This window comes from Schistocerca cancellata, chromosome 2, assembly GCF_023864275.1.
Source record: "Schistocerca cancellata isolate TAMUIC-IGC-003103 chromosome 2, iqSchCanc2.1, whole genome shotgun sequence".
In the NCBI taxonomy this organism is placed as follows: domain Eukaryota; kingdom Metazoa; phylum Arthropoda; class Insecta; order Orthoptera; family Acrididae; genus Schistocerca; species Schistocerca cancellata.
The window spans coordinates 849,472,459-849,485,462 of record NC_064627.1 but is presented as its reverse complement, the minus strand read 5'-3'; the positions used below and the strand labels follow the sequence as shown (position 1 = coordinate 849,485,462).

The 13,004-nt window shown below is 37.7% G+C and overlaps 1 protein-coding gene across 6 annotated transcripts in view; it reads left to right on the top strand.

Annotated features, from left to right (window-relative positions):
* Nucleotides 1-12,613, top strand: part of LOC126162771 (protein OSCP1) — a 63,701-nt gene extending 51,088 nt beyond the window's left edge. For all 6 annotated transcript variants that reach the window (XM_049919468.1, XM_049919467.1, XM_049919469.1 and 3 more), the window contains 2 exons: nt 6,486-6,722; nt 9,996-12,613. In XM_049919468.1, the coding sequence (XP_049775425.1) occupies nt 6,486-6,722; nt 9,996-10,158 (400 nt within the window). In that variant the 3' untranslated portion in view covers nt 10,159-12,613. The remainder of the gene's footprint in view (nt 1-6,485; nt 6,723-9,995) is intronic.
* The last annotated feature ends 391 nt before the right edge of the window (nt 12,614-13,004 follow it).

The window sequence follows — 13,004 nt, the reverse complement described above, 5'->3', positions numbered from 1 at the left end:
ATGGTTGCTTTACCAACACCCAGTTCTGTTGCCAATGTAGATACATTATCACCATTGTCTATCTGCTTCAAAGCATTCAGATTTTCTTTGAGAGTTAACATTGTATGTTTCCATTTACTCATGACGAAAATATGTACACCACTACACTTGAATGAATACAGTACAACTATTAAGCGTGCCAGCGATCGATAACTAACATAACCAAGCACTTTGCCAGCCAACTGGCAGTGCACTGATCTCAGAAACTTTGAAGGTCTCAACAATGCACAACAACAAGGGCAGGGAGTGAAGACGAGCCTTTGTTCCCACACGTGTTCCCATTTGTTACCATGGTGTACCTACTTATTAGCTTGGTATATTTTATTCTAGAAAATTCGTCACCATAATTCCGGCTAATCCGAACAAATCGGTAATCCGAAAAAGGTCCGGTCCCAATTAGTTCGGATTAACGGGACTCTCCTGTACTTCTGAAACCATATGACAGTCCCAGACCATTGTCTCTACCTGTACAGTTGTTACCATTTTAAAACATGTTCATTCTCGAGCTTTTTACATACGAGTGAACACAGAATTGTACATCTTCAGGATAGCCAGTATGAGTGCTCTCAAAAACACTCAACAGACAATAGTTCTGAAAGTTAGGATTAGTATTTTACCACTTTCAAGTATTCCTATTGGCGGTACAAGAATTTTTCTTCCTGGAGGTATTACTGGATAGGCTACTCTACCTCCTTGTAATTTAACAGTTTTCTCAATTGGATTTTCTTACTGATACAAACAATTTATTAACAAAAATATTCAGTTATTGATAATATAATGTAAACGGATGGATAAAAATATCTACCCACTAAGCAGTGGCAGGGGAACACACACACAAAAGGATTTAACTTCCATAAGCTTTTGGAGCCAATGGCAGAAGAATTGAAAGGGAAGGAATAGGGGTAAAGGGAAAGGACTGGAGAGGTTTAGGGAAAGGGGTACAGTTTAGAAAAGGCACCCAGAACCCCAGAGACTTAGCGGACACACACACACACACACACACACACACACACACACACACACTTTGTCCGCCGCTCGTGGTCTCGCGGTAGCGTTCTTGCTTCCCGAGCACGGGGTCCCAGGTTCGATTCCCGGCGGGGTCAGGGATTTTCACCTGCCTTGAGATGACTGGGCGTTTGTGTTGTCCTCATCATTTCATCATCATCCAGGAAAGTGGCGAAATTGGACTGAGCAAAGATTGGGTAATTGTACGGGCGCTGATAACCACGCAGTTGAGCGCCCCACAAACCAAACATCATCATCATCATCATCATCACACACACACACACACACACACACACACACACACACACACACACACACACACACACTTGTAATTTATTATATGAGCTTTGACAAGCTTATGTTCAGTGTGGGTATCAGAGTACAACTAAAACAATGTAACAGCTCCTCATTTGATTAATACAGTTGTCACATACAATATTAATTCCTCTTTGGATATTTTTGATCTTGTCTACTCTGAAGGGCCCTTTTAGTGCTCGTGTGGTGTTGGAAGCATGATGACATACTTGCTATGACATAATAGCATCCGCTAGTAAACTCCAACTGTCACACACAGCCTAAGGAGCACCTCTAGCAAATAACATTATAACACAAATATCTGCACTAACATAGGGTGTCCTATGCAAAAATGTGAACCTGAGTGCTATTTGAGATATCCCTTTAGTAAAACAGTAGTAAATGATGTGGTTACTCATTGATATATGATGATGAGGGTACTTTATGACTTTTGAGGTAAATATCCAAAATTTAACTATGCAAAAATTGTGTATTCTCACACTTATCAACAGTGATGTGTTGATGTTCAGTCTTCCTTTCTTGTCTCACTGTAGAAATTATTGATTGATTGTCTTAGATAACTGTGGAATTTTGTGGTAAGAGTTGATAGCTGGCCTATATTTAAGAAACATCCCTCCCCCCAATGGAGTTGCATACTTACATTCATTGATACAGGCTCCGAGGGCTAATGTCTGGATTTGAAATTGTGTACTGCTAACAGTTTGTACACTCCCTCTTAGCATCTTTCACTGATCATCTCAAGCAAGACAAAACAGGAATATTGTTCAAAGTCAATCAGTCGCAAGACACGCAAAAATACAAGATATCCAGCTTCCTCAGAAACAGATGGAATTCACTGAATTCAGTTATATTCTGCCAAGTTTGCCTCAGTCATTAAACGCCACCTCCAGCTAGCTATAGCAGTAGTGATCTGATATAAAGCATCTATCTACTGAACATGTGGATGTCCATGAAACTGCAACACTTACCTAGATGATCAGAAAATGATTAATTATAATGAATGTCTGCACATGATAAAGACACTTGGTCATTCATTTAAGCTTTCCATATTGAAAAAATAACTTCAATGATCACTCACTCTTGACATAATATTCACTATACTTTTGAAATGTCACTTCTACCACACAGGGCCAAGACTTGTGACCTATGCTTCACCTTCGAGTACTGCAAGCAGAGTCCCTCAGTTTTATGAGTTCCAAGCTGCTCCATGAAATTGTTCCAAGTTGTTCCAATAAATTGTTGGATCATTTAGGCCTTTCTGCCAATCTAAGGAGGAGAAATGCACACATTTCATTGGCCAATTCATATGCAATCTTTCCTTTGACATGTCATCAGTGATGTTGTTCTCCCTGAAACTGTGTTTTATTTTGGGATTTAGATTGCAATTGTAGGGCGGGAAGCAGACTACTTCGTGGCCTCTGCTCTCAGCTGTTTTATCCACTACATACACTTTCATGGCTGGTTTGTTTCCCTTTATTTTAGACAATTGTTTGGCTTTCCTTATTGAGTTGCTGCAGTCTATCATGAACCACTCTAACATCGTAGTCCTGAAATCGTATTTATTAGGAATTTTGTTGAACTTCCCACTGTGATGTGGTGCATTATCCATACATCACATAATTGGGTGGAATATTAGGAACCACCATATCTGTAACCTCGCCATCCCCTCCCGTCGACATCTGCTAGTTTCATCAACTTCAAGATGTTCGCAAGTTAGTAGAAACAGTTACTTGCATGAAATTTCCTGACAAATTAAAACTGTATGCCAGGCTCACAGGTCTGAGTCCTGGTCCGGCAAGCAATTTCAATTTGTCACGAAGTTTCTGATCAGCGCACACTCCACTACAGAGTGAAAATTTGTTCTAGTTTCTTGCATGTTGCTGCAGGTACCTATCAAATTTAGTTAATGTAAGTTTTTCTCAAATTTACATAAGTTATTTGTGTTCAGTACCAGTGTGAGAATATCAGTATCGAAAAGGAGAATGGGACAAAGACAGATGGGTTGAAACAAATGCACAATTGCAATTGACACCACCAGTCAAACAAGTGCGAAATGAGTTTACCAATCAATTTTTTTTAGCAGAAGGGAAGGTAGAATGGCAGTACAGATGCCTTTAAAATTTAGCTGATTTTTTTAATGTTACTGTAAACATAAATGCATTACAGTTGTGATAAAAATAGTAAATACTGCTTGCAAAAATTGAAAATTAAAATGCAGTCTCTTGGTGAGATACCACACTGCATTTTTGTTACCTGTTATCGAACATTTGATTATATAATAGACAAGAGATATTCAAAATGTGCATATGACATCCTCAAAGTTTTTAATCTAAGTCCTCTGATTTTAGTGAATGGAATAGTATGGGGTGGTTTTGAAAAGTTCTCCGAATCACCACGAGAGGTCAGTGCTAGCGCAATGAGTTGTTCATATGATATTCATTGGGCTGTTGCCTGTAAACACATGCCACGTTAATGCTCTTGCAAGAGAGCTGTGGCAGTGATGTGGCTCTGTTGCTGTTCCGTCATAGTGATTTGCAAAGATGGAAAAAGTCAAGATTCGAGCATTGGTTAAGTACTTCGTGAAGAAAGATATGAAAGCAATGGACATTAATGTCAATTTCCTGAATACACTGGGGGACAACACTGTTCCTTCATATTCAATTGTTGCCAAGTGGACAAACGAATTAAAATTTGGCTGGGAGAGATTTGATGATGATCTGCGCAGCGGTCGGCCAAGATGTGTCACTACTCCAGAAATCACTGCAAAAGTGTACAAAATGGTCATGGAGGATCACCAGTGGAAAGTGTGTGAAATTTGCTCACGCTTGCCAGAGGTAATCTGAAAGGGTATATCACATTTTAACTGAAGAATTAGAAATGAAAAAATTATCTGCAAGATGGGTGTTGCTGGATCAAAAACGCATGAGAATGGACATATTGTAACAATGTTTGGCCTGTTTTAGGAGAAACAAACAAGATTTTCTGTGCCAGTTTGTGACCACAGATGAAACTTTGGTGCACTGCTATACCCCAGAGACAAAACAACAGTCAGAGGATTGTCTGCCACCAAAGAAAGTAAAGACAATCCACCAAAGAAAGTAAAGACAATTCCTTTGGTGGGAAAGGTCATGGCATCAGTGTTTTGGGATTCGAAGGGGTTTCTGTTTGTAGATTATCTCCCCACTTGGCAAACAATTACTGGAGAATACTATGCTAACCTCCTGGACAAATTGCAATAAAAATATACGAAGAAAGGCCAGGTTTTGCAAGGAAGAAAGTCATCTACCATCACGACAATGCGCGCCCGCACACATGTGCCGTCGCCATGGCAAAATTACATGAACGAAGGTCTGAATTGTTGCCACATCCGCTTATTCATCTTATATTGCTCCACCAGACTTCCATCCTTTCCCAAAACTGAAAATTTTTCTTGGTGGATGAAGATTCACTTCAAACGAAGAATTGATAGCCAGAGTTGACAACTATTTTGCAAGCCTGGAGGAAACTCATTTTCGAGATGGTATCAAGGCACTGGAACATCGTTGGACGAAGTGCTTAATCTCCAAGAAGACTACATTGAAAAATAAAAAAAAAGTGTCTGTGATGTAAGTACTTTTTTTCTATTCCATTCCAAGAGCTTTTCAAACCACCCTCGTATTTCTTGGTAACAGCAGTATGTACTACCCTAACATTTTTTTTATTTTTGTGTTATGCCACAATTTTTATTCATTAATAAAAATGAAACAACACTTTTGACTGCTTGGGCTTTAAGAATAACTGCACTTCTGCAAACAAGTACTTGCAGCAAGTTCCTGAAACAAACTTGCCCCATGACTTGAAGAAGTAAACTTGAGTAAATTTTTGTTCTAATGTAAACACCTCAGCAATTGCTTGCAGAAATTATTTGTTAGTGGACACAAGCCTTTTTTAATACTTTGTGTCTGGGGGCAGCTTGATGTTGGCAGTGCTTGCAGCAAATGAATATCCTTCAAGTAGTGCTGATTTTCTCCATTTCTGGCAGCACTGGTAAGATGGTTCTTTTTTTCCCCCATGTATTGTGACCACGAAATGTTTTTCACACACTTTGGATGACTTTTTAGGTTTTGGGTTCTGCTATCATTCTTGTAATGCTGTCAGTACAATTTTACTGCATTTAATAAGATTATTTCTGTCTCTGTTATTCTTAATTACCATAGGACCACTTTCTATTTATTTGAGATATATGTTCTTTAGTAAACATTAGTCAATATCATTCTTTGTGTATACAGCAGATAGAGACATTAGGATAGAACCCTTTTTATTAATTATTCATTATCTTTTATTTAATATGTCTATTTTATAAATTCACAATTCTAGCCAATGCATGGACTATTTGACTGCAGGATCACAACTACAAATTATTATTTGTAGCAAGTTAGCTGCTGGGCATGAAAGCAGATTTGTGGGACTCGATTATTGAGCTATTCTTTTTAAACAGAGCCATACATAGCTCAGTTACCTAAAGTACAAGTAATCACAGGTAAAGTCGCAATTGGTTTGCTTGTGTGGGATGCCGTGTAGAAAAACTACTACTCAGCACGATAACCATTACTTAAATTTGCATGCTGCTGCCACCCAGGACTTCTCCCACAAGTGCTGTAAGTTAGTATCCTTAAGCTAGACAAACAGGCTCTGATCACATCCTACTCAGTAAAGTTAGACACATTCTCTCCATCTTTGGTGCCCACGATAACCAGGAGGACTAGTTCATGGATGCAGTCAGCAATGTTATGTTACAATTTAAATGACCAAAGGTATTCAGGACTTGGCATTATGTAACACATGACTGCACATTTTGAAAGAATTATTCCAGGACAAGTAACAGTAAACTTGTTGTATTTGTTGACGAGCTGGATTCAGGCAGTGAGCTGGAAGGAAAACATCAACTGCATGGATCTTTAGATATTCTTCATAAAAAATTAATAGGTATATGGCTCTAGTGTATATCAATTATAAATAAATGCACTTACATTAAGCCATCTTTTATAGTACCTTCAATATATACTTTTCAGATTTCCTTTCAAAAAGGCAATGTTTGTTTGTGTCTGCATATATCCTGAATTGATCTTGAACTGAATTGTTTCCAGATATGCATCTGCACCAGGACACAGTGACACTTGTTCAGTTTCTACTTGCCACACTGGAGAAGTGCCCTCGAAGCCAGCATCAGGCGGCTGTTCCAAAGGAGCAGCTAGTGTGAAAGCAGCACAAGGAGAGCTTAATCTATTAATGGCACAGTTATTAGGAAACAGAACGTCTTTTGACTGCAACTCAACAAAAGACCTAATACACATAACTTTATTTGGTACAGAGGTGAACGAAAGGTAAGTAATGCATGTGTGCATCTACATCGAAATTTAAACATAGCAAGCAACTGTGTGGTGTTTGTCAAAAGGTACACCATAATAATATACGACTCTTATCTCTCCCCCCACCCCCCACCCCCTCTTTCCCCATCACTCCCATTTGTGATCTGTGTGTGAGAAGCAGAAAAGAACAAATGTTTGTGCACTATAGTTGAGATTTCTCTGACTATATTCTCATGGTCATGTTGTGAGACATGTGTAGGAAGACTGATGAGCAGTTTTTCTAGGGTTTCCTTAGCTACCTCCCATCACAATTTTTTCCTTACGACTCTGTATTGGCAGACCATTAATCTTGACAATGGTAAACACACAACACCTGATGTAGCTCAAAACATTGTGAGGAACAGTTAGAGAAGCTAGCAGCACAAGTGTGTTACATTATGCTCAAGGATAGAAAGTGTCGTAAGGAATAAAAACAAAAAGCAGTGCACTGGATATTCAGTGATAGAAAAAGAGAAAATAAGAGCAATTAATAATACTGTGTTCATTTATCAAGGAAAAGCAGGCAGAGTTATAGTATTATGTAATTCCATGTATTTTTTTGGTCGGATTAAGCAAATATTTTTCCATTTTCATCTAGACTAAGAAAATAAATTGTAAAGAAAGGATGATGATCTGAATGAAAGGAGCTGACCCAGTGCATTTGGTGCTTTGCATGGAAATTTTGTTTTGCCCAATCATTCTGTCATCATTGGAAGAGATTTTAACCATCCAACAATGAACTGGGAAAAATTACAGTTTTGTAAGTGGTGGGCATGATAATATGTTCTGTGATACATTACTAAATCTTTTCTCTGAGAGCCACCTAGAACAGATTGTTTGGAATATTGAAATATATTAAATGTAATAACAAGAAATAGACCTGGTCTCTTTGAGGATGTTCACAGAGAAACTGGTATCAGTGACATGGGACAATTGTAGCAACAGTGATTACCAAAGTATGGAGGGCAATTAAAAAAAAGTAGAAGGGTTTATATTTTCAGCAGACTAGATAAAAAGGTAGAAGGCGATATCTCAATAAGGAACTTGAAACATTTATCTGTATAAGAAATGTGGCTCAGGTTTAGAAGAATAGTTGACTATGCACTTATAATAGAACAGTTCATGATGTACATTTGTGTACAGTCACTGTAAAGAAACTCCTAAAGAAGTAAAGTCTACTGCATAATATGTGTAAAACAAAGCAAAGTGCTAGAACAGGGAGATGTTGAATGAAAATCTTCTAGCTGTGAGCAGGGCAGTGTGTGAAGCATTCAGTGACTACCATAACAGAATATTATTGAAGTATGTCACAAACCCAAAGCGATTCTGATCATAAGTAAAGATACCAAAGTTAGTGTGCAGACACTCATGGGCAAGACAAGGACTGAAAGAGGGCATCAAAGCAGGAAAATTGAACTCTGTTTTCAAATCCTCCTCTACAAATGAAAAATTCAGGGATACTGCTCTAATTCAGTTCTTGCACCATTGCAAAGATGAGTGATATACATATTAGTGTCAGTGGTATTGAGAAGCAACAGAAATCATCAAAATTGAACACAGCTCCAGATCCCGACAGAATCTGCAGAAGATCCTACACTGTATTTTCTACTGAGTTAGCCTCTCATTTATCTCTTGAACAGGAAACCATGCCATGTACTTTGAGAGTAATGATGACAATCTCCCCCTTGCAGCCTCACTCTTCTCCCTCATATTTTCCACTTGTTCAGGCTACTCAGAGATGATAACATTACTGATGACTTCTAAGAACAACTGAGACTGCAACCACAAATCAACTCTGCTGTTGGTTAAAAAGATTAATGAATCCGTGGAATAAGTGCCTCAATGTACAGCAAGTGTAATTACATTTTTTTCCCACAGGTAGTTATGTGCACATTCCATAATTCTGATCTCTCAGTATGATATAATGTTTGATGATAACTGAAATAAATGTCTGACAATTACTGTGAGTACCGTTGTGACTATTATTTCTATAGTTCACATTTTGGCATACCTCTTTATGACAATGGGAAGATTTCTGAGAATTGCTGCAGTAATATGTTGAAAGATAAAAGCTTCAGTTAAAACTGTTACTTTAAATGTGCTTCATGTACAGGAGCCAAGTGCATAAAGATCTGAAGTGGGGAAAAGCAGAATTAACAAAGTCAGCTTCATTTTTTTGTAAGCATATAAACTAAATGAAAGATTCATTACAAGTAAGATTTCACAACTCCAGTGTTATATAGTCTGTTCACAAGAAAAAGAATGAATTCTGGGGGCTGTGCAGGGAGAGGAGGAAGCATGCTCCACCCACTGATTTTCAACATATTGGCTGCAGATAGGGTGAGGGCCAGTGCAGGGGGGACCAAGCAATGCTTGAGTCACACAGTACTGGCACTACACTTGTGATCAAGTATCAGTTTATGCTCCAAGTGGCACTGACAGTGCCTTCCATTGGCCATTGTACCAGCTGTCAACCGCTATGTATTGTGCAGCAGTGAAAGTAAAACCTGAAACAGGCATAACAAAAGCTTAAAGGATTTGTGAAATCGAAATTGATGGTTTCATGCTGAATAATGGTGACAAAGAGAAAGGTCCAGATTTTGAACATTTATTAAAAATGAATGCTGAATTGTAAGTAAACATAAGTCACTCAGTATCAGTCGCATTATATTCGCCATTGGTTTATGAGTCATTATTACTGACACTACTGCCCAATTTATCTGTATCGATAAAGATTTCATCTACTGCTCCTGTGTACTTCACTGTTCCATCTCACTGAGTGGGAGAGATTGTGGACAACTCTTTATTTTTGCTCTCCTGATTGCAACATTCAGGGACAGTGTTAATTATTTCTCTTGCTACATACCATACGGTACTAATTATTACTCTTCTCCGAGGAGTGGATAGTGTATCTGGTTCTGCCCATGATGGACCAGGAACCACTTCATCATTTGTCAACAGATGTATTAATTTGCAACACAGCACCAAAACCACTGGCTGCATACACAAGGTTTCATATTAAACTGCTGAGATTGGCTGTGGCTGGACACACAGCATGAGTAGGCAAAGTTATCTGACTTATGCCAATTCACAACTAGGGAGTCCTTGTTCCTCTCTTTGTGAGCAAACTATAATTATATAGCAATATAATTGAGATTGTAGATTAGAAAGAGTTGCCTTTATTTTCATAAATGCTTTTGTTTAGCTGTAAATTCCAAACTCCTGGTGTGCAGTACCTTTCTTTTTCAGAGAGGAAGACATTCAGTTGAGCATAAAAAAAGAAATAAAGATAGATGCACGGAGACAGTCCAACTTTGCTGAATTGGATGCTGTTTCCAGAGAAATGACAGTTGATGATAACTGTGAAGAAACTCCTGGGGATTTACTTGAACTTCTTGACAGTCTGAACTGAAAGCTGTTTATTTGTATTGATAACATCCTGCAACAAATATATGTCCAGAGTATTAAGAAAGAAGAATAGAAAATGTTAATGAAAAACCAGTTAAATATATTTTTACCTTGTGCCTCAGAAGAAAAAAAGGCGCTAAAAGAAGTCTAAACAGAAGCAGGCATTTGTTTGTTTCCAATCTTCTTTTGTGTAATCTTTCATAAATATAAGTCATAATATAGTTAATGCTCTTAAATTTCTTTGAATACCTCTCAGGACAGAAACTTTGATATAAGGCTTCTGTTAAGGGGTAGCACACTGGTTTACTATTGCTTGAACATTCATTTGTTGTCCAGTGCACAAAATAAAAATTAATTTAAGCACTAAACGTGAGTTTATATGGACCATACTTTAGGGTAATTTGTGTTTATGATAGTATTACTGCAATATATGACAATATTATCGTATGTGCTTGCAGTATTGCTAATGGAGTGGGCTATTGCTGAGGTATTGCCCACAAGGTGTGGAGAACATTTTTGTATGGCCATGCCAGACCTGTCATTGCCCTTCTCTAAAAATGCTTCCCTCTTGTTATCAGCCTTCTTTCCTTTTTCTCATGATGAAGTGTATAGTAATGTAATCTTAACTATGAAACAATATTTCACTGCAGTTCAAAAATTGGTGAACATAAACAGAGGCACTTGATTGGTTTGTTGTCTGCAGGAAACTGGAAGTGGACACATGAGACAACCATCAATCTCATAAATGTGATACTTCAATCATCAGAACTATGGATCATAGAAAATAATATACATACAGGATATTCTCACTGCTGCTGTTATATCAGAATATCTGCAGCAGTGAGCCGTTTGTCTGCATAGGTTCTGAAGACTTCAAAACTACATGTTAGTTTCACAGTGTATGTTTCCCCATTCATGTCCAGCAACTTGGCAACTTTTTTCTATTTGTATTTTTTATTGTCTCTTACCACATTCAATAACTTGTAAATTACTGCATTTATGAAATTAATAGTTCTCTCGCTGTTATGGTAAGCCACAATAAAATTGTAATGTTGGTTATTATTTAAAACTCATCTTAATGAATTTGTTGAGGGTGGTGGTGGTATGTAGAGGGCACTTGACAGCAAGGTCATCATTGTGAATTCCTTGAGCCCTTCTACCAAAGCATTACTACCAAAGCATTACAAACTTCTGGGAACTGGAGGGACGCGACATTGGCGAGAAAAGCAAATGCCTGTATGAATCACCAGTAGCCAAAAACTGAAACATGATCATCAGTCTGGTTGCAGCTGATATACAGCCTCTCTCACATTGGTATTGGCCTTATCAGTTCTCAGATGAACTGCATTTATGATCTATCCTAAAGAGCATTTCTATATTCCAGTGAAATTGTGGAAAAGGTATATATCTAACATCAGTTTAAAGTGTCAGGAGCAGTTCACTCACTAAAAAGAAAGAGAGAGAGAGAGAGAGAGAGAGAGAGAGAGAGAGAGAGAGAGAGAGAAAGGAATGTAGCTACAAAACCTATTTTTATTTTTCTTGCTAACAGATTTCCTTTGTGGAATGCAAAAGCAGGGGAGCCACAGTCACTTCCAATAGTGGGTTGGGGTTTCTCTGCCCAGGGACTGGGTGGATGTTTGTGTTGCCCTCTTCATCATCATCATCACTCATGACAGTGGCTAGATTGGACTGTGTAAAAATTGGGACTTTGTATGGGCACTGGTGGCTGCATGGTTGTGCACCCCACAAACCAAACATCACCACCACCACTTCCACTTGTTCAGTTTCATTCATCTTGTGGCAATACTGTGACCTGTGTAAAACATTTCTGGCCTAGAAATTTCTGGCGTGTTGCTGCAGTATTGTGAGCAGTTTGAAATTTCAATGGCCTATGCAAACATTCAGGCATATTAACAGAAAATCCATGTGTACTTAATATCAAACATTAATTAACTTGGATAACTGTGAATCTTTGCTATAACAATGTTTATAATGAGCAAGACTAAATTAATACAAAATTTAGAACATATTTCTGCCCAACATGCTTGATGCATTAAACTAATGTGGAAAATGCCGATTTTTAAAACAGTATATAATTTTTATTGTGATTATTGTTAGCAATGGGAAATCTTTATTGTACAAATCTTTATTGTACAAATGTAACTTCTTGCCTCTACATTCTCATGAAATGGTTCCCAAAGAGAGTCTTGAAAAGTATGTTATTTGGACTGTAATACATAAAAAGGTTTTTAAAAAATAATCCGATCTTTTCTACAAAAAGTTACAAAAAGAATACATTTTCTAAAGTTTGTTGCCATCAAACAAGCATTTAGATAGTTGAATAATACACAGAGAGAATATAACTGAGATCTCGATTGCTATAACACACAAAGGTAGAGAAATAATTTTAGGTTTCATCTGTGAAAGAAACAGTGTTAATAAAGGTTTTCTAAAAACTGCTTGGAAAGTTTCGGCAGAATGTAATTTAGGACTAAAGGTAGCCTGTAAACAACTCAGTGCCTCTCCTTTGTGGTGAGTTGTTACCTTTACTCCTAAATTATATAACTGAGGTTTTGTAATTTCTCAGGTTTTACCTGTATTGTACTTGGCTGATGCTCCATATGGGTAGCCTGGTGACAAGGGTATTTTTTCACAATATTTCATTGTCATGTAGCACCTGATGATGGTGGTGAAGTACTCTGCTAGAAATATTTTGCCATCAAGACGCTAATTCCTGGCTACACACTTGAGAAATACATAAACTTAAGTTTCACATTTTTAAAACTGCAGACCCTGTCTGATTAATTGCACACATTATCAGTAATTTTTGCCACTTGCTGTTTTTAGCTT